The sequence below is a fragment of the Haliaeetus albicilla genome, chromosome 26 (assembly GCF_947461875.1).
Source record: "Haliaeetus albicilla chromosome 26, bHalAlb1.1, whole genome shotgun sequence".
In the NCBI taxonomy this organism is placed as follows: domain Eukaryota; kingdom Metazoa; phylum Chordata; class Aves; order Accipitriformes; family Accipitridae; genus Haliaeetus; species Haliaeetus albicilla.
Window position 1 is genome coordinate 17974056 of NC_091508.1, and position 20770 is coordinate 17994825.

General features: G+C 45.4%; 1 protein-coding gene across 1 annotated transcript in view; it reads left to right on the plus strand.

The window, feature by feature from the left end:
• The window catches only part of CFAP77 (cilia and flagella associated protein 77), a 61893-nt gene that overhangs the window by 19702 nt on the left and 21421 nt on the right, over nt 1-20770 (plus strand). The window contains exons 2-3 of the mRNA XM_069770786.1: nt 17004-17103; nt 17690-17918. Coding sequence (XP_069626887.1) covers nt 17004-17103; nt 17690-17918 — 329 coding nt within the window. The remainder of the gene's footprint in view (nt 1-17003; nt 17104-17689; nt 17919-20770) is intronic.

The following is a 20770-nucleotide window of genomic DNA, read 5'->3' on the forward strand; positions in this document are numbered from 1 at the left end:
ATGCTGAAAATACAGAAAGTGTAAAGGAAACTGTGGCAATTCACCCTTCCCAAGCACCAGCTTGCAGTCTTGGCCAACCGTATCGACCAAAATACTGTCACAGGGTCTCTGAATTCAAGGAGAGGTTAAGAGTCTTTGTGGACCTGCTTCCCATTCCCAATACCTGCCCTCTTTGCATTCAGCCTGACACGAGCAAGGGTCAAAGAAGGCAGGAAGAAAATGAGAAGATACACCACCACCACTAGAACTGCACGATCTCTCTACAGCAGCCTTGGAGACCAGGGGCTGGGAAGTACAGTACATGTTCAGCTCTGCCAGGAAATGGTGCATTCCTTCCCCTCTGTAAAATCTTACTGAATGGGGAAAAAAACCCACCTGATTTTCTAAATAGCACTTTGTACAGGTACAATTACGTCCTGCTTGTATTGCACAGGCACTGCTCTGCAATAGGGCATCAAATACCTTCTAGCACAAGGGAGTAAACCAAGAGTGGTGTAAAAATGACTCTGGGTTTCCGGGGTGCTCTTAGGGGGAACATCGCGGCAGGGAAGGAGCAGCTCGCAGCCCCTTTGTGCAGGCTGCTATTCCAGCTGCTCTCATATCAGGCCGTACAGCACTGCCAGACTAATGCTTCTGCTAAAGCAGCCTTCTACGTGATCAGCAATTAAGCTGTGAAGTCAGCCCCTTAATATTATGTTAACATAGTTCAGTATATTAAATGTAAAACAAGTCATAATTTTTAAAGGTACCTCGGCTTACTGAGTTTAAATGAAGGCAGCAGTAGGACTATCACAGCCATATGCAAATCACCTGCATTTTAAAGCTAACAATAGATTTTGCTTTATTGTTTTGGCATTTAACGAGTGGGAAAATAATAAATTAAGCCACATGGGGAATCCCTGGTGCTTTTACAAACTGAAGCAGTGCCCATTTGGAGAGAGAACATTCCCCATTTTTCTCCCTAGCTGCATTTCTCTTAACCCACCACCTTATTAAAGCTTATAGGGCAAAATTCTCCTCTCATATTCCTCTGGCAGCTCTTAGTCCACATTCAGCTCTCCCTACCTTCCTAGCTGTCTTTCATCCTGCGAGCTCTCTCTGCAGACAGGGAACAGAAGAAGAGTAAAGACTGGCTGGGCCATAGGGAGTTGGAAGAAAGATGTTGTCATAGTTTTAGGAGGGTTACAATAGCTATTAGAGCACGGACAGCTTTTTCTGCCTCTTGTAATAGGGGATGTAGTCGGCAGCTACCAGTGCAAGGTCTATGGAAGAGGCAGCTGCGTTAGCCTCTGGTCAGCAGTAAGCAGGATCCATGCAGTGAAAATAACAGGGCCCCTGCAACTGCCTGTTGTGCCACCATGCCAGGTACCAGCTACGACACCAGCACCAGACTCATGGCTCAGTGGAGCAGTGTTTGCTTGGGGCTGCATAGCCAAAAGAAGGAAGGGGATGAACGTCTTGGCAAGAGGACCTCTCTGGTTGGAAGTGGTTTTGAATAGGTTGTTAGACTGTATCACACAGGGCACGAGCAAAAAAAGAGCAGTATTTTCATTTTAACTCACTCAGCTCTTACTGATCAAAGCCCTGAGCCAAAAGTCAGGCTCAGCTATGAAGTTCATAGAATCATAGAATATCTTGAGGTAGAAAAGACCCATAAGGATTATAAGGATCTTGGTCATCTCAGACTGATTGAGAGGGCAGGTGTTGATCTTGCAAATGGCCATATTTAGCTGTCTTATTGGTAGTCATGAAATGTAGCTGAAAGCAGATCACATCATGAATGTTTGCTCCTGAATGCCATCCTAGATGTGTCTTCTCCAGGCCATGTTTTCAGAAGTCACCAAAAGGAAAATACACTGCTTCACAGCTCATCCTGCTCCTTTATGTGAACAAGCACAGATGTTCCTTATGCAGAGCGGGCACACAAGTACGTTCAACACGTGCTTGCTTCCTGTGTTATCTGCGAGAAGTTTCAATTATACATCTCCATGAATACATCCCTGCACCTGCGTTCCCCAGGAACACTTTTACCAACACCAAAGGATGCAACAGAAATCAGGAACCTAGGTAAACCAGCCAGCCTAAAGTTAACACGACGCTGCAGCATTAACTGGCAACAGAAAATTGCCAGGGAGAGTGAAAATTTAAACAAGACAAACAACAGGAATGTAGAGAAAAGACTTTGAATGGAAACCTGCAAACCTCAGACAACCCTAAGAACATGCCTAGGGATAATTCATCAGCTTCCATCTCATGGCTCTGTACAATCTCTTAGAAAAGCCCCTGCAGTCTTGCCACACACATCCGTTTTCCATCAAATCTGCTGTTTGTCCTATTCGATGCATTTCATCTGTTGTGTGTAACGTTTGCACTTACATACACACTACATGGGGAAATTGTAGATAGAAGGTTTGTACAGCCCTCTGAATATATGAAGTGCTGCACAAGGATTATGGTTATTTTCATAATAATTCTCCACCACTGCCTATGTTTGAAGTCAGGGATGTCTGGTGGCTGAACCAGACAAGCAGAACACACACAAAAGCCCAATTAGCTTCTTAGCACCAAAGCTCTTACAAACACTAATGCATTAATCATTGTAAAACTAAGAGATGAGCATTGGTCGGTACTCCTGGCTTGGTTCAGTCAGGATGTAACTTGACTGACACTGAGAATTACATGACGAATCTTGTCCGTTCATCCCCACTGTGCAGGAGAGGAAACAGAAACAAAGGCAGAGCACCTCACTGGCCACCCTGATCTCAGCCCACGATGTCCCTTTGTAAAACCTGACCAAGTCTCAGCTCAGGAACAAGCACATCCTAGGCTCAGGTCCAGCTGAGCATCAGTCCTCCATGTGATGCTTTCTGTTACCCTGTTAGAAAATCTAGATGCTGCTTAAAACATGGAAAGCCTAAAAATGACATGAGAATAGACAGGGAAAGGCTAAACAGCAAAATAAGTGTTTGGTTGTATAAGAGCTGCACAAATACACAAAAGCAAGCTGGCTCTAGCAAGAGCTTTTCAGATTACTTGAACGTCTCTTAAAAAAATGGATTAAAATACAGATTTCCCCTATTATTTTTCAATAATAGAAGTGCAGCACAGAACAACTCACTAGTGCCACAAACTACTTTTTCATTTCTGTTTTTGTTTCATGCTTCAATATCTTCTTCCAGCTGCTCATGTCTCCTTTTCCTTCTCCTCACTTTGATCTATTAGTTTTCCCCAGAAATGGGGTTTATAAATCATTGTAATGCAGCCCTGGGAAAGACGGTGCTTAGTGCAGGGAGAAATACATTGCAGCTAACAGCCACGGCAGGGAGGAAAACTCTCACCTCGTAGTGGGGCTTTGGCGACAGGTTACTGATGGCGCTGGGTTATTTTATGTCTGCATTCGTGCCATCAGGGGCAAGGCCGCAGGGAGCGGTGCCTGTACCCCCTTTGCAATATTTCAAGCTTCCTTCTGCAGGCAAAAACAAACTGCTCGGGGGCTCGCAAGGGAAAGGAGGGAGGAAAAATTGCTAGAAGAAGGGGAAGGGAGGCAGGACAGGTGGGGATGGATCACTTAGTTCCTGCTTTTGCACGATGGCATCTTTTTAAAAAGAGACATTTGTCTCCAATGCACCCTGAAAAGATGCAAATTTCATGCAAGTCCCATCTATTGGCAGCAGCAGCAGGATCCAGCTCGCCCATGAACATTTCCACCCCTTTGTGCCAAAGCTTTTGTGTTCCCATTTTGCACTTGGGAAACTTTGTTGCTGGCGGCCTGTGGTCAAGGCTGACCCCAGCGTCGCTGCACGTTGAAGCCGGGGCGTACCGCAGGAGGAGCTCCCTCCAGCGCTGCCCCAGTTTGACCTCCATAAGAGCAGATGCAGACACACCTGCTTATGGTGTTCAAAAATCTCTTTGTATTTGAAACCTAAGGATTGGGCTTCTTTTTCTAGTCAGGCTTTTGAAAGTTGGCCACAGCTATTAAAAAAATAATCTAAAATATGAAGCTAGGAGCATTGCAAGGCTGAGCACCAAGCCACCAAGCAATCTCAAAACAGCCTTTCCATGTCAAGTTGGTGGAAGGGCTGCTGCAGCATTTGTGGCATGACACTGTGGCCAGCCTGGGGTGAAGGTCTGAGCGTGTGTGTCCCCAGCAAGGGAAGGTCCCCTGAGTCCCCTCCCAGGAACAGGGGTTAGACCTAAATGCAGAAACACCAATATCACCATAGGGCAAGAGAGATGAACCTCTGTCAGCAGAGGTTTACGTATTTCTCTCCTGCCCCAGAGTACAGCATGGAGTAGGGGAACCTATTGCCAGCCCTATTTAATTAGGGAGGAAATCTTCATAACCTCTTAAAAGCAACACATTCACACATGAGCTACAGGCTCTTTGAAGCACTTGCTGTGTTTTTAGGATCACCAGCTCCTAATAAGACCACCCCAGGCAGACACACCATCCTTTAGTTTCGAAAGCACACAAAAGAGACACCATGCTGGAATCTTACCTCTATCTTTAACAAAGCATTACCCCCTCCTCACCCTCTTCCCCATAATTGCCTTGTTATTGTCATTGGTGCCATTGTTCATTGGCTCGGCCGTAGAGAGGCCCGAGGGAGCAGTTCTGCCTTAGCTAAACCAATATCTCCTGCAATAACCCCCTGCAGTTTCCCCTTTGCTATCCCATGTTGAATAAATCCTCCATCTCTGTTTGCTGAATGATCATAAAGATATGATTGAAGTTTCAGATTTATGGTTTCTTTCGAATCGAGAAGCAACTCCAATAATGCCAGAGCCTGTTTGCTGACTGCTTTTGACAGGATATATGTAAAGGGAGATTTGTAAGAGCAGAAACAGGAATGCAAAGATTAACGTGAGGTATTTTCTAGACACGCAGTGCACACATATGCAGTCATGTGTAGGGCCTGAATTCACACACACACTTGCAAAGTATCCTCCGTGCAAGGACCTCACTGCGGTCGGTTCCTAAGCACCCTGCAAGGCAGGGTGTATGCACAATATTTTACTCCAACAGCAAATCTGTCTCAAGTAACCACACAAGGGACCCACAAGAATTGGTTGCCTAGTAAAGGAGGATCCTAACTAAAGATCTCACACAACTGTGCTGAAAACTACTCTAAAGTGGTTGCTGAAGGCTGGGAGGGGGCTGTATATTGAGGTGGTCCTTACTGTCAGCTTCACTCTCCATATCCCATGAGTTCCCTCTGAACTGTGTTAATGCAATCCTCTGGGTGCCTGAGATGCTCTTTGGGGAGTGCAGAGAAACCCTCTTGCTCCTACAGAACATCCCAGCCATTTCCTCTGATTGAAGCACCAACATCCAAAAAGGCAACCAAAGGGGTGTTATACTTACAGGCAAAGGCAGCTGCCTCCTGAGGACACCCACTCACCTTCCCTGTTGAGGCAACAGCCTCCAAGAGCAAACTCAGGGAACCTGGTGCATGATTGGGAACTTCAAGCTGGGGATGGTTATCACCTTCCCCAGTGCTGTTGTCTTGGCCTGGGTGTCAAAACCCTCCTTTCCCCATCAGCCCGTCCCAGCAGCATTTAGCAAGTCATCTCTGTCATACAGCTGTATGCTGGGAATTGCACATTGACGGGTATATTGCTATTCAGATTCAGGTCAATATTAGTCTTTATGAATAAACCACCACAAAGCTGCAGCGAAATCAAAGTTTGTGACTTTGGTGCCAAAATCTGAACAGAGCATCCGAAATGCATTCCCTCCAGCCCTGTGGCTGCAGCACATTTGCTTTTCCCTAATTCACAGCCATTTATGCTCATTCTCTTTTCAACAAAAAACTATAAAACTCTTACAGCATGATGCAGTCCTAAATTAAATGCACTTTAACATCCCTATGTAACAAGGGAGTCTTTGCTCTTTTAAATTAATGCGTGTAGCTGAGAAGGGGACCTTTCCTGGAAAATTTATTCCACTTTATTTGGAGACAGAAAACCCCACCTCATTCCACCTTCTCTGAGAGCAAAGATTATTTTGTGTGTTATAATGAGGAATTTGTAATAACGAGAGCGTTGTGTGTTAGACTAACTATGAAGCGAACAACAGAAAAGAAGACTTCTGTGAACAGCAGTGTTTGTGTGATGTATGGTAATATTTTTCCTCAGTGCATTACAAAAGAAAAAAGCAAGATAAAAATATCTTCCATTTTCTCCCTAATTTGTAGTTTTCTGGTGTTAGCAAGGCTTATAAGACACATGCTCCCAATTAGCTGCTCCTCTTAATTTAAATGCTTCATAAATTATCTCCTGCGCTTGTGGATTATCACTTCATAATGCGAGTTAGCATTTAAATAAATAGCTGCGATGTAGGAAATTAGAGAGGTTTACAGTCTGAGGCAGCAGTATAATGAAGGAAAATACCACAGCAGCTGAACAGGGTTTGGGAGAGATGTGATGAGACAGAGATTTTTTTCCCTTTACCTTTTAGCAGCCAAATTTGGACTGCAGCAGGGAAAATATGGGTCAGAACTCCAGCAGAGCAAGAGCCTTTTGTAATGGCTGAGCACGAAGGGAACATAGAGAATTCTTAAGCGCGTAAAACATCTGATTTGGCAAATATGATGCAATTATGAAGTGACTTTTTCGAGCCAACTCTTGGTTGCCTCACAAGGTAGCCCCTTTGAAAGCAATTGGGCTACTCGTGTATGTCACTTGAGCAATATCTGACGCGTTATGTTCTACCCTTTCAAAAAAATATAGGATTGGAGAGAAAAACAATAGAACAAAGCCGAGCTGAAATTGTATCGAGAAAATTTGGTGGGGAAAGCAATGAGGGAGTCAGATGTAGGATTATGGGGAATTTTAGAATTATATATATATCTTTCAAAGGTAACGAGCATTAGTTTGTAAGCCAGATAACTTTTGCTGTGTTTTTAGTACCATGAATAAGATCAACCCATAGGCAACAATAATTTTTAACCATTGGCAGCAACTTCCCAGTGCTATTTCAGCCCAGTTTCACAATTATTGTCATAAATGTAGAAAATTAGGAAGGCAGGGCAGGGCACGACAACTCCTTGGGGGACTAAGGCCCTCTCCAGTACTTGCTGGTCTTGCCTTTGGTGTCACTGCTTCTTTTTCTGCCACAGGAGAAAACTCTGGGCAAGATCCTGCCAGCAGTCAATCACACTTGACTGCCACTGACTGCTTTGGGAGCTGAAGACACAGAGGCACTAGTGGGCTCAGGTCTCTTTGGTGTTTGTCCTGCAGAGAGCCCAAGGTTGAGCACTGCAGCTCTTGGGGAAGTTCAGCTATTACAGTTCCCTGCTTGCTCACATGCAGAAGTCCCAATGTGTCAAAATCATGGATATTTTTTCAAAAAACACATAAAAATCATAGGAGCCTTGACAGCCTTGACCAAAGTCCAGCCTTAGGCAGAAGTAAAGTTATTAGTTGCCTTATTTCCCAGAGAAAGTCTGACACATTAGGATCTCACAGTAACTGGCTGTAAGTGTAATGGGCAGGGTGTGATTTTGCTCACTAGGTTTTCCAGTCAAATTTCAGCATGTTGAATACATTTTGCTGTAGGACAGAGCAAATGATTCGGGCAGATTCTTGCATTAGCACAAGACCTTCTGTGCTTAATGGGAGTTCTGTCTAACTGACAGCACAATTTGGGTCTTCACTGTATTTAATATACTTCAAGAGCTGGGGTCAAATTGTCTCATCATTTACATCCATACAACCCTGCTAATCCCAGGAGAACTGCAGAGTGGAAGCTCAGGACAACTCAACGTTCTCTCTGCTTAGCACCTTCCAGTTAATTTTTCTAGCAATGATGTGCCCCAAAAAGGTTCTTGGTTACAATCCCAGTTCTTCCCAAGTCAAAAGGACTGAACGTGGGCAACTGGACTGAAATCTGTTGGAAGGAGATTTCTGCCTGGACCCCTCAGGATGCACTGGTGGAGTCTGTAGCCATTGCTTGGATAAGGTGCAGTTCACCCTGCAGAGAGTTCAAGTCAGCACAGCAGGAACCCCATTTCATCCTAATTTCATCAATTTTCTATTCCAACACATAGTGTTTACAAAGTGAAAAAGGCACTCATCCCACTCCAACCAACATCTGAAAGGTTACAGGAGCTCTTCATCCCTCAAAGGTCCCAGGCAGTAAAAGGAAGGCTCTGTGGGCCAAGCCATACCCATGCTCACAGCTCTGCAATGACTCCGTCCTCTGTGGCATATTTGCATCCCTATTACCATCACTTTGTGTTCTGCGCCGAGCAACAAATGGCCACAAGTGCTACTGCCTTATTCTGTGCTTAGAGCCTGATGAGCCTCTATTTTGCTGGAGTATGAGGACACAGAAACCAACTCTTCTGTCCCAGCTGCAAGAGCTCTTCAGGTCTAAGAAAAACCTGGTAGATGTGTTGGGTGCTGAATGCAGGAGAAAGGACTGGAAACCCTGGGACCAGGTTCCTTCAGGGAGATGGTGCCACTTTTTACAGAATCACCTTTTCTTCTAAAAGGGCATTTTAAATAATAAAATAGGAAGCTGCCACATATATCTTTCCAACTGATCTACTAATCATATTTCTTCAAATTTTATATCCCTGACCCTTGTAAAGGGATTGCAAGGAAGGCGTTTTTTAAGCTGCATTTTAATAAGTCAATATGAAAGCTCAAAATTATTTAAAGCTTCTTAAATAGGATTATATTTGATTTCTTGTGGGAATAGTGGGGGATAGTCTAGTAAAGACGTTCTGTCCTGCTGAGGTTTTATTACATTAAAGAAACAGCATCCTTTTTTAACAGCAAAAACTTTATCTATTCTCTAATGAAAATGGAGATTATTCTGTGCATGAGGTGACTGAAGGTGGTAAGTTCCTGCATCTGTGATCAGAGATTAGAGTTTCTCTTGAGTGAAAGCTGAGAGATTCCTGAACCAGAGGTTTGCCCGAACTTAACAAGTTGTCTGTTAGTCTGAAATATTTGAATATTTTGTTCTAGGAGGTACCACAAGTGTATTGACTTCAGGCAGATTCTGCTGTGAAATGACAGGTGGCTCTCAAGGCAGCCAGTATGTCATTTGCAGCCAGGGATTGAATTTGGCCCTAAGAATCAGAGGTCTGTGCCCCTGGGGAATTATTTTGCTATACAGGGAATGTGGCCATATTCAGCCTGCTCAGAAAGGCCCACAGTTGAATTCTCACTTGCATTCAACTCCTTTAATGTCATTGTGGCTTGTATGGATGCTACACTGGCAGCATTTAGCCTAATATGTTCTACAGCACCGAAAGAAATTCAGGAGGAGGAAATTAAAACTACCTGTATGGAGTTGAAGGAGCCAGCAGCAAGTTACACGGTGTAAACAGCAGCTTCAGTGAATTGAGTTGTGCTGGACATAATCTGGGACAACATCTGGCCTTGAGAACATAAGGGGATTTTTCTTGAAGTAGCAGATGGGGAGGTTTATAGAACAGATATAACTAAGGATGAAACACAGAGAAAAGGTCATAACTGCTGGAAGGGGATGGAAACTTTTTTTTTTTTTTAAAAAGATTGTCCCATCTCTTCAACATTTAGAGAATGTTCTCTCTCATCTTCAAATAACCCCCATCCTGCTCTCAGCTAAAACTCAGTGCTCCCACTGAAGCCAACAGACACTGAGCAAAAGCATTCCCTGGCAGAATTTTGGCTTCAGGGTTTGCAACACAGCAGGGATCCCCAAGACTGTAGTTCTCTGGGAAATTACAACCCTGCTACACCCTTTCCAGCTACTCTCTGGAGGCCCCACATCTCTCTGGGGAGTCAAATGCAAAGATAGTAAAACAGCTTTTTTTTGCCAAGGTGCTACGCACTATTCTGCCCACATTCTCCCCAAAGGTCCCAGAACTGCTGCTACATCAAAGATAGAATTATTCCACTGATTTTCCCACCCTGATCTGTACCTATGCACCTCATTTTTCCCCTGATGTTGCCTATAGGGAGAGCAAGGACTCAGAGATGTCTCTCCATTCAGCTGCTCTGGGGCCACTCCACGCTGTACCAAACCTCTCTGCCATCATCCCTACATGTCCTCAAACCTCTCCCAGGCTCATTCTGCCTCTTAGAGGCGAATGGTGGTTGTAGCTCAAGAAAGATCAGGTACAGGTAAGACCTCAATCTAGCAGTAGCTGTAAACTGCTCCCATCCTCACTAAGCCCAAATAACCCGTCCTTCCTGCCAGCAGCTTTGTCTTATGACTACAGACCACGCTGCTTCTTCAGGGCTTACAAGCAAGTGGAGGCTGATGTGAACTTCACAAGCTGTGACACCGACTACAGAAACACATATGCTTCTTCGAGCTTCAGTGCTGGCACGAAACCTTACACAGACACAAATTTATCTTAAAGTCAGGACCAAATTTAATAGAGCAGGAGAAGAGAGTTTTCAATATTTCCATCTCAATTATACTCAAACACCTCAGTGAGTCTCAGCCTTTGGGGCTGTACTTGGGCTGCCTGCTCCCAGCGTTGAGACTGTTGGCAGAATCAGCAGAAATAGCACAACTGGGCAAGGCGTTGGTGATTTATCAATGCTGAAGTAATTCACACTGACACAGAGGCACCGAGGAGGAGCTCAGGGTCCAGCACGTGCCCCCAAAGACCCGAGAGTTATATGGTGTCACACACCGACAGCAGCAGGCTTGGGATCTGACTCCCTAGCAAAAAGCATCCTTTTTTTTTTTCCAAAACCATTTTCAAACAGCAGAAAGAAGCAGCCCTGTTACAGAGAAAGGCAATTTTAACAGTTGTGATACCCTACTGCTAAAATTGTCCCTCTAACAGCATGTTATCTTCTAACTCAATAAAGAGCGAATAGTATTCAGAGTCCCAGAATTTTGGGGCAAAGAGGATTTTTTTCAACAGAAAACTAGAAGGTGAATACACCTATGAAGACAAATGAAAGTATTGTGTACGCAAATACTTTCATATATGTCTGGCCCTTTAAAACCAAAATGATAGAGTTCATTTGCATTTAGATCTCTTTGGCTCCCTCTTTTCATCTAAAGACAAATCCTCACAAAGGCTGCTTAATTAGACCAAATTAGATTTCCACCTAGTGGCTTGTCATTCATTAGAAAACGCTGTTCTTTTTTTTCTGTTTTGGTAATTATAGGCTGGTCTCGCAGTGTTCACTTCAGGCTCAAAGTATGACTTGCATTCATGATTTTGTGCAGATGAGAGGAAAATTATTCAGTCGCATCAAGTCTGCCCATTTTACAAGTTGGATAAAGATCATCGCTGGAGTCTTTTATGTAATGGGCTATACTCTTTCTTAAGTCTTTAATGATTAATTGTAATAGCGTATCTCATGGCAATTTTCAAGACTAAAAGCTAAGTACAAACAGTTCGCACACAAAGCTACTGTACCAGATAGCGGGTGTCTTGCCTTAGATATGGGTTTCTGTGTCGGGGACCCACGTGTGTGGCCCTCGGTTGTCGGCGTTACAGCCGCGCTGTGAGCAGAGAAGATGGGAAGGGGCACACCGGTGTCTGGGGTTGGGTAGGTAGAACCCTGGGCTGGAAGTGCTGTCTGCCTTCTCTAACTGCTCTACCTAACCCAGTGAGCGGGATGCCTGTGTCCCATCCATCCTTGCAGTCCTCTGCTGCCAGTGTAATGCAAAACGTAGCTTCTAGAGGGGAAAATCTTTCAAGTTTAGACCTGACAATCAAAGGTTTGTACCTAATAAGGCTACAGGTCCCAGTGCAGGTCAGTCAGGAGCAGAGGTTAGTGCAGACTGCATGTCTAGACATACTCTGGGTTAGCAATGTCTCTACCCTATCTGGAGTATTTGTAATGAAAGGAGTTAAACTCACAGTAAGATCCTTGAGCTTTACTGTTCCTGACCGTGAGGGCAGCAGTTTGCCCAACCATCACCCTTTTCTCCGGAAGACTCTCACACCACTATGGGACACTATAGCAATTTTGTCTCCCACTCTGAACACGGTAGAGTACTGGGAATAGTCCAGTTCTCCCCAATCCAAACTCTATTCCCTTTGCTATCCTGCATGGGCACACTGATTCCCTGCCTCAGTTTCCCCAATATTACAGCAGGATTAGTGCTCGGTGGCATGTTTTGAAGCTTAATAAAACAGGGACAGATTTCATGGTCCTTCATCAAGCAAAACTTCAACTTTGACCTTTAATGTTTATGAAAAGCTTCGAAGATAACTGCCAACTTATTATTAATAATCTTCTTGGGAGTGGAAGTTACAAGCAGTTAGCGGCAGGCAGCCCAGCAGCCACCAGCCCCTGCTAGGATTTCTTCTGCACTAACAAATCCAGATTTTCAGGTGTGTTTTTGTAACAACATTCTTGTTTTCCCAACCATTTTTTGTCAGAGAGGGAAAGTAAGTTTTTCCCTCCACCTTTAAAGAAAAACCTCATCAAATTTGCCTTTCTCAAAACACTGAACATTCCCTTTCTCATCTACCTAAACCTGATGTTGAGTTACTGTCCCCCAGGGGCTTTCAGTAGCTCAGTTCTGATGTATCCCTGCACTTTGTAGCTCACTGCCTTCTTAGAGTGTAATCAAACATCAAGCTAAGTAGCAAATAAATCTCCCGATCTCATAAGCTGCACAGCAAGATCATGTAAATGCAAATGAAGGGCTTGATTTCAAGCTGTCGCGGGGGGAAGGAAGGAAAAATGCTGGGCCTTGTCACCGCAATCACTTCACTCTGCAAGTGCAGTAAATCTGCAATAATAATAGTAATGGCAGCGTGACGGGAGGCTTTACTGTACAAGGGGGTGTAATGAAAAGGGGAACAGAAGGTAGGGAAGGAACCAGTGCCTGGCAGGCTGAAAATGCACCGGTGCAGGGTTTGCAGGCGTCCGCAGGGCAGAGCCTTCAAGGAGGGGACAGGGGAGCCCTGGCTGAGTCAAAGCAGAGAAGATTCATGGATTTGCCCAGCGTATCCTCCCAGTGAAGGGCTGCCTCAGATGCAGGGATTAAAAACCCATGCCTCCATCTCTCGCTGTACCTCTCTGCGCAGACACGTCTCCTACCCCTCTCACAGTCTCAGTCATCTTTAGAAAATTGATGCAATGTGCGTCAATGGGCCATAAATACCAGGGGATGAAACACAAATAAGTCTTTCAACAAACCCTGGAATCCTTAAAGGTTTTGTATTTCCTTACACCTTTGCAACATGCCCACCTCTTACAAACAGACCCATTTCCGAGCTGTCCTCTTTCACAGCAAAAATTTTCCAACCCCATTAGACACTCAGATACAAATCCAGGCCTCAAACCTGGGGCTGCACAAATCAAAAACTACCTAGCACAGGCCAGGGAGCTCGATACACTCAACACCACTCACTCTTCAACTGAGCAGGGTATCCCCACTAATCAAACACCCCCACCACTGCACTGCAGCCAGTCTGAGCACGGCACCCTCCAAACCCATTTCAGACACACCAGATTCAACCATGAAAATTATCGTGTCCAAGGGGAAAGGGTGCATTAGCCGAATCCTTAAAGACAGTTTGAGAGCGCAAACAAAGCCTCAGCACACGTCTCTTGCAGCCCTGGGAGGAGGTGATGATCTCTGCAAGATGCTCTGGGAATGCTTCAGGAAAAAGTCTAGAGCTGTCTTTTCCGAAAGGGCTGGATAAACAGTATTTAAGATGCTGGATTTTCCTCACTGAGGTCGTAAAGGGAGAAAACTTGCAGAAGGTACCCAGAGAAAATTAGGACCGCCTGGGATGCAGAGAGAGACGGTTTTAATTAGAGCCAAGAGGTGGGAAATAAGGCAGAGAAATGACATCTTAATGAGGTTTAATGAAGTTGTCTGCTGATGGGCACAGCTGTCAGACAGATCTGTATTCCAGCCAAGCAGCTTTGTGACAGGCTAAACCTGAACACAGAAAACGGTGCTGGAGCTGGGGAAGAAAACAGTGGGCTTCTGCATCAACTTTGGCTCGCTCTCCCCACCGCTTTATGACACAGCACACCTACAATGCCCCAGGACAAACAACTGAAACCAGCCTATGAGGTTGCAACAGCGTTTTTCTAATTTATGAATGAGAAAGGCTGTAATCTTGGATTACACTGAGCAAGATTCATTCCTGCTACCTCCTTCCCCTTCTTTGCTTTTGTGGGTAAAAGATGTTGGCAAGCAACCAGAGTCCTCCGAGTCCATTGATTTTCTTCAGGCACAGGTTCTCTCTGTGTTCAACATATTGGACCAGACTTTTTTTTTTTTTTTAATTAATTATCCAGCACCTTCAGTTTTATTTATTCAGTGCAAAGTGACTGTAAAATGCCACCTGATCATAAAAGGAAACAGCGTGCACTCATTTTGCAATGGAGTAAACACCCAACTGTGTTAACTTCAGGTGCTCTACAAAAGAGAATCTTTAAATCCTGTAATTTCTTCCATTCTATAGGGTTCTGCATTCAAAGGTTTGGAAGCAGCTTTGCCACAGGTTACAAACCTCTCTTCTTTCCTGCAGTTTCTCAGCAATTTTCTCCCATCTGCCACACCTTCACCATCATAGCAGATTTCTGACCTCACTTAGCTGATCCGGTATCAGAATATAATCCCTGGAAAAAGCCTTTTCTCATGCATCTGAGGAACGTTACACCATTTCCCTTGTATATCAGTGACAACTAATCTAAAAATAGCTAGCGTACAAATGCCTCTAAATACAGGAGAAATAGATCAGCAATGCAAGCTACTTTATCATCCCTGGCACCGGTTTATACACTTTGCCTGAGCTCCCTAACTCACACACAGCATGCACATATGGTTTAGCACCGCCGTGTGATATTTCAGTTGCGGTAGCACTAAAAGCCCACTCACTCCCATCGTGCTCGGTGCTGGACACGTCTGCAAGGGACAGTCCCTTCCTCTGCTAGAAGTTCACAGGAGGCAGCTGGGAGAATGCAGCCATGTTATGCACAGGTTGTATCAGGTAGCTGAGTCGATTGCTTTCAAAAAGGTCTGTTTGCAACAAAGGATCTGTAGCTTTGCACAGGGCAAGGAGCCTGATGGGGTTTTCAAGCCTATCAAAGGATCTTAGCTAGTCTAGAAAATTCATTTTCTGGTGAACTTTTGCTCCTGAGAGTCATGGGAATACCACACCTGCTTTATAGCATCACAAGTGCATGGATTTAAGGGGACCAAGACGAAGTACCTCCCTCCCAGACCTGAGAAGCAAGACCATGGATTTAACTGAAAACATCACTGTACGGGCTTGCAGGCCCAATGATCCCAATGATCACAAACTGGCAAACCTGACAGCCAGTTTGTCAGGATCTGCAAAGGAGCAGACCTGTTGTCACAACACAGACAAGTCACTCAAGCCAGCAGGCACGATCTCAGCCCTGGACATGCTGGTGAGGATCCCGGTGCCACAGCCACTGTGTGCTTTCAAGTTTTCGTGTAGCTGCAGTATAGAGATGGGAGCTGAGAAACTCCAAACTGAATGCACAAAAAAATGGCTCCAGGCAAAAAAGTTTGAGCAATTATGAGCAAATTCTAGAGACTTCAACACAGAGCCCTCTGGAAAAGTGCCTGTTTTGGGCAGGGGTTATTAACCCTCGCTCTCCAGGCAAAACTGGCTCAGTGAGAGTTTTGCCTGAGCTGAGGGTGATGCAGAACAGCTGAAGCTGCTCAGCAGCATCAGGCACACTTGGTGAGTACCCTTTAACAGCACATTGCAAAGGGGCCACCAGGCTGCCAGATACAGCAGAGCCATGGCTGTTCCGAGGCCCTGGCCAGGGTTTGCACGGTGCTGTCTGGGAGTAGAACGTAAATTTGGGTTTGGTTGATGTTCCCATACAAGTAGCTCCGGTAAGCTGCATCCCTTATCAACCGCTGTACAGCCTCAACCTGCCATAGTGGCAAGTTGGAGGTTGTTCATTTTCAGTCTTATTCTTTTCACTCGGTCCCTGCAAAAAGGGCTGCATTCAATTCAGCCTCTCCTGATCCAGAGAGTGTTCACTCTGGAGTGTAATAACAGTCATCTCAATGCTAATGTTCAATGATTCACCTGTAGAGAAGCACTAGAGTAGGATTTCAGCACTTTCATTTTGCCAACACCTACAACCCCCCAGCTCCTCCAACACCCTTCCCATGCAAAATAACCTGTCCCAAAGCACCCAAACCATGCCTCAGGGCTCCAGGGGACTTGTTGCCTGACCCTGCTCCAGCTTCCCCTAGCAGGAAGGCACAGACCCAGGCTGCCAGGCTCTCACCCCTTCCCTCCTCCACCGCCTCCCTTTCAAGCAGCAATAAGGTTTCAAGACACACACATCCTGCAGTGACTTCACCATGGAGATGGGAGGGTAGAGACAAAGGGGTGAGGGGAGGTCAGTTAATCCTACAGACACCACCAGGCTGGGACACACATGGACTGGGGAAGGGTTCATTTTAAAACTAAACAGAAATGAGGTTATTGAGCTCAAGTTCTCTTCTGTGCTATAAACCCCAGGCTCTGCTCCCTTTTCTTCATCCCCCTTATCCTCCCCCTGCAACATGCCTTGCGTCTTGATTATTCCCAGGCAGGATTGGCAATGTGATTGTGCTTCGGGAAGTTTACACCAGTTTTCTAGGAGGAGGCACAACTTGGAAATGAAATAGCTCAAAGGAAAGTTAAGACTAGCTGCAGTCTCCCCAGCAGACACCACGGCTGGGCATCCTAGCCAAAGGAGAAACTAACCAAACGAGGAGACTTCAAGTCCATATATATTGAGTCAGTATCCCTATTTCCAGCAAGGCTAGGTCACTTTATAACTCAGGTAAAAATGTGTGAAGTTTAGCATCCCTTAGGCTTCAGCTCTGGTGAAGCCTCATGGCTGTGAGTTCTTTTGCCCTGTCACTCTCACTTGTGCATGGACAGTGGGATTCAAACCCATGCCAAGTGGAGCCAGAGCTACTCCTGGTACTTGTGGCCACGTTCTGTTACAAATTTTTATTTTCAGGGGCTTTAACTTATCAGGAAAGGTTTTTATGCTTCTGTTTTAACTTCATTCTTCTGCAGGCAGAACTGGGGAAGCCCCAGAGAAACTGCTACACCCTGCCAGGTTTTGATTTTTCATATGGGCTGTACGTGCACAGGACAGATGGAGGAGTCCCTGAAGGTATGACAACGCCACTCAAATACAGACCTGCAAGGAAGTCCTAATGCTAATAAGCACTCTCCTCTCCTTCCCTGTGCTATTCAATACTTCTTGTCAAGCTGGAGGTAAAGAAATCCCAACATTCACCCGCTTTCATTAATATTACCCAAATTGCTTGGTGACTAGTAAAGTTTCTCTGTCACATTGGAAACTTTTATAGGATCACACAGAGCCCAAGCAGAGAGTGGTATGGCACTTGCAAAGGGTGATACACGTGGCCACTTTCATAACTTTGTTAGAGCTCCTACTTTGTGGTCTCAGGGACAATTCCCCTGTGAAATCAGACTTGCCGAGCAAGCCAAGATGGAGGGTGAGAAGACATGCAATTCAGATGGGAGATGTCCCCATAGGAAATGCAGTGCAATAGGATATGAAGTTCACTCCACAGTGAAGCCATTGCAAAATGCATGCAAGCCACACAAGGCCCTTGTGCATGGTGCACAAATATCAGCCCACCTTCCCATATAGGAGTTACCCAAGATGCCTGTTCTTTTTCTCTTTGCCTGATCTTTTTCTCTTTGACTCTCATGTTTCTTTCCATCTCCAGCAATAGGCCACTGGAACACAGTAAAGCCCAGAACTGGTTCAGTTCAGAAGATGCCCCGAGACTTCATCACCATGAACCGTGGTGCTCTGAAGGCCGGTTATACCACAGCCCACGAATTTAATTTGTACTACAAGGCCAAGGACATTCGGTGCAAAGATGATGAATATAGCCACTTCAAGAGATGTCCTCCTAAAGTACCTGCAGACTTGACTTATGGCATCACAGCACGGTAAGGGGGAAGGCTTGGGGCCCTTCTCAGAATGAGATTATCCCTTCCTACCCTCATGTCTACATCTCCCCCACATCTCAGCTAGCACAGTCCCCAAAATATCATCTGTGTGTCAGATAATCAGCTACCTAAATCTAATCTACATGCCACAATACATCCCCATTTCACCTGTGGCACCAAAAGCTTGGAACCTCTTAAAAATATGTTCAATGCCAATCCTTTAACTTAAAGGAATGTGAAGAGTTGTAAGCCAGAATAATGGCTTCCCAGGGTCAGAAAAATCAGAGCAACAGCATTTCTACCTGTTTCCACTGGTTGAAATACTCCGGTGCAGTTAAGGATCAGTTCAAGTTCTTCATCCCACTCTCTCCCACTTGTTAGTTCATCGCCCTGCATTGGGCAGAAACTGGTAGTACAGCAGGATGGAGGCAAAGAAGCTTTTCACTGCTCTCTTCTCCTTTCTTGGGCTTCTTCCCAAGGGCTGGAGGGGAGCTGGTCCCTGCTGCTCCCCCAGCAACCCCTTTAGAAAGGCGTAAGCCTACCCATTCATCCCTTGCAATGCAGCAGGATGTGTAAGTCTTCACACCAAGTTAGGTCTTTTGCATCGCAGTGTCTTCCAAAAGATTTTTACAAAGCATCCAGCATACGCGAGTCCTGCCTGAGGTTCAAACAGGTACCACATTTAGAAGTAAGCCATTTAACATCCCCCTCATGTACCAGCTCCTAACTGCCTGCTGTGCTGCTTTCTGATGGGGAATTGTGCAACAGGGAGTCTTCAGGGGAGAACATCAGCACCTTAGACTGACTTCTAGGTCCTTCCACTGCCTGTCCTCCACAGGAGCACGAGTGAGGCTGAAGAGCACAGTGGTCCAGAAGAACCAGTGTGAGTCCAGCACAAACAAGCGCTCAAAGCCTCTGAAAGAGGCTCCAAAGCAGCTCTGCTGCTGCTGGAGCACGGAGGGTTTTCTTGCTCTGTGCAGGTCTGGACCAGACATTAGGTTTCATTTTAAGAGCTAGATAATAATCACTACCAGAAAAATAACAGCTACAAATTCTAGAGAAAAGACATGATGAACGGCACCGTGTATTTTACATGATAGTAAATGGGCTTTGCATATGCAAATTGAATGGATTTTAAAATGGTATTTAATGACAATTTTCGTAGCAGACATTAACATTAATTGCATCAAAATGAAAATGTAGCATTAGCTTGCTGTTAGCTGCAAATGCCCCAGCTATAAAGCTTTATCTTTATCAGTATCAGCCCTCACCGATGTGACAGGGCTGCTCTGCAAATTGCAGGCAAAAGGGCTTTTATGTTGCAAAAGTATCCCCCAATGTAGACCAAAATCAACATCAATTTTGCTTTATTTCTTCATAAACGGAGGTTAAATGGCTGCCTGTAAGAAGTCTAGGCACGTTTCAAAAGTTTTAAGGAAAATCTGCAGACCCCACAACAGCAGAAGTAGTGGGAAAGGGCTTTTAATTTAAAGTTATTATTGTACAACTTGCCTGCGCCTTAATAGCTACCTTTTATGCAGACTGATTGTATTTATCCCTTTACTTTAAAAGCACGTTATAGACAAAATCAAATTACTGGGATTACCAAGGAGTTGTTACAGCCATTTCAGTAAAAGTGGGAATTTAACACACTTTTCCATGACTGGCAAGTTAAAGATACCAGCTTTGGTGAGCGCTCGCCAGCCCAAGCCTGTCCCTAGTCACAGCTGACCAGGTTCAGCAAGACCTGCCCTGTCAAAAATGACTTAGTTGTCAATGGATTTAAGTTGCTTCTGCTTTCAGACTCTAAACCCTGTACTACTGCATTCTTAGTGCTGCTACTTGGGAAGGCACTCACAACTAAGATACATGCTTGTCTGGAGACAGAAGAAAAGAACAAAGGCATACAGTCTTTTTCCATGACTCCAAGCACTTGCTTGCCTTTAGAAATGTCCTCTTTGATAAACACCTCAGGTGCAGTGAAGTTTTTCACCAAGAACAGAGCCTGCATGTCATTCCCTAGCCCACAGACAGCACAGCTGAGAAGGCCAGAGAGCAAAGGTGCCTTCCCATCACACTGGAACTGGCTGCAGCCACCTTGCCTGATGACGGTGATGTTCTGGGACGATCTCCGGAACGCCAATGCAAACATACCCAGTCTGCACCCACAGCCCTGCTGCAGCTCTTCTGCACAGCTGGAATAGCAGCTAGTGCCAGCATGCAGTCTCAGGGCTGGGCTGCCTCCCTGGGAACAGCAGCACAGGGAGTTATAAGGCCCAAACAACTCAGCAGCTGTCACAGGAACACGTTTGTGGTCTTGCAACTGTCCGTGAGTAGTGTGCAGGGGGGTTCTCAAGCCCTGGCAACATATCTCCAGCCCCTTCTCAGGCCCTGGGCTGCGCTGCTAAAGGCTTCTGTCTCCTAAAGACACCAAGGTCAGGAGTTCTCCCCAGGCTCACAAGTACGAGCTCTCCTGGATCATCCCAAATAGAAATGAACACAAATGCTGTGGTTGCTATTAGTGCCTTATTAATCATGCCCTGGCCCTGCTGGTCCCTGTAGCACAGCAGATCACTTATGCCTCTGCTTTCCGCTCATGGTGGACGTGTGCTGCATGGAGCATTTCACAAGGCAGTGTCAGACGCTGGAGTGAGCTTTCTGAAGCTTTGAGGCCCCTTTCCTTTCCTGGGATATTTACCTTCAAAGGTCACCTATACCCCTCTACTAATTCCCCATGGGCATCTTCCAGGGGGGAGAAGCAGCTCTGCTTTTTTGCTGATTCCCCCCCGTTCTCTCCCTCCCTTTTCCCAGAGAAATGTTTGCTACGAATCATGTGGCCAGCTTTGTTGTGA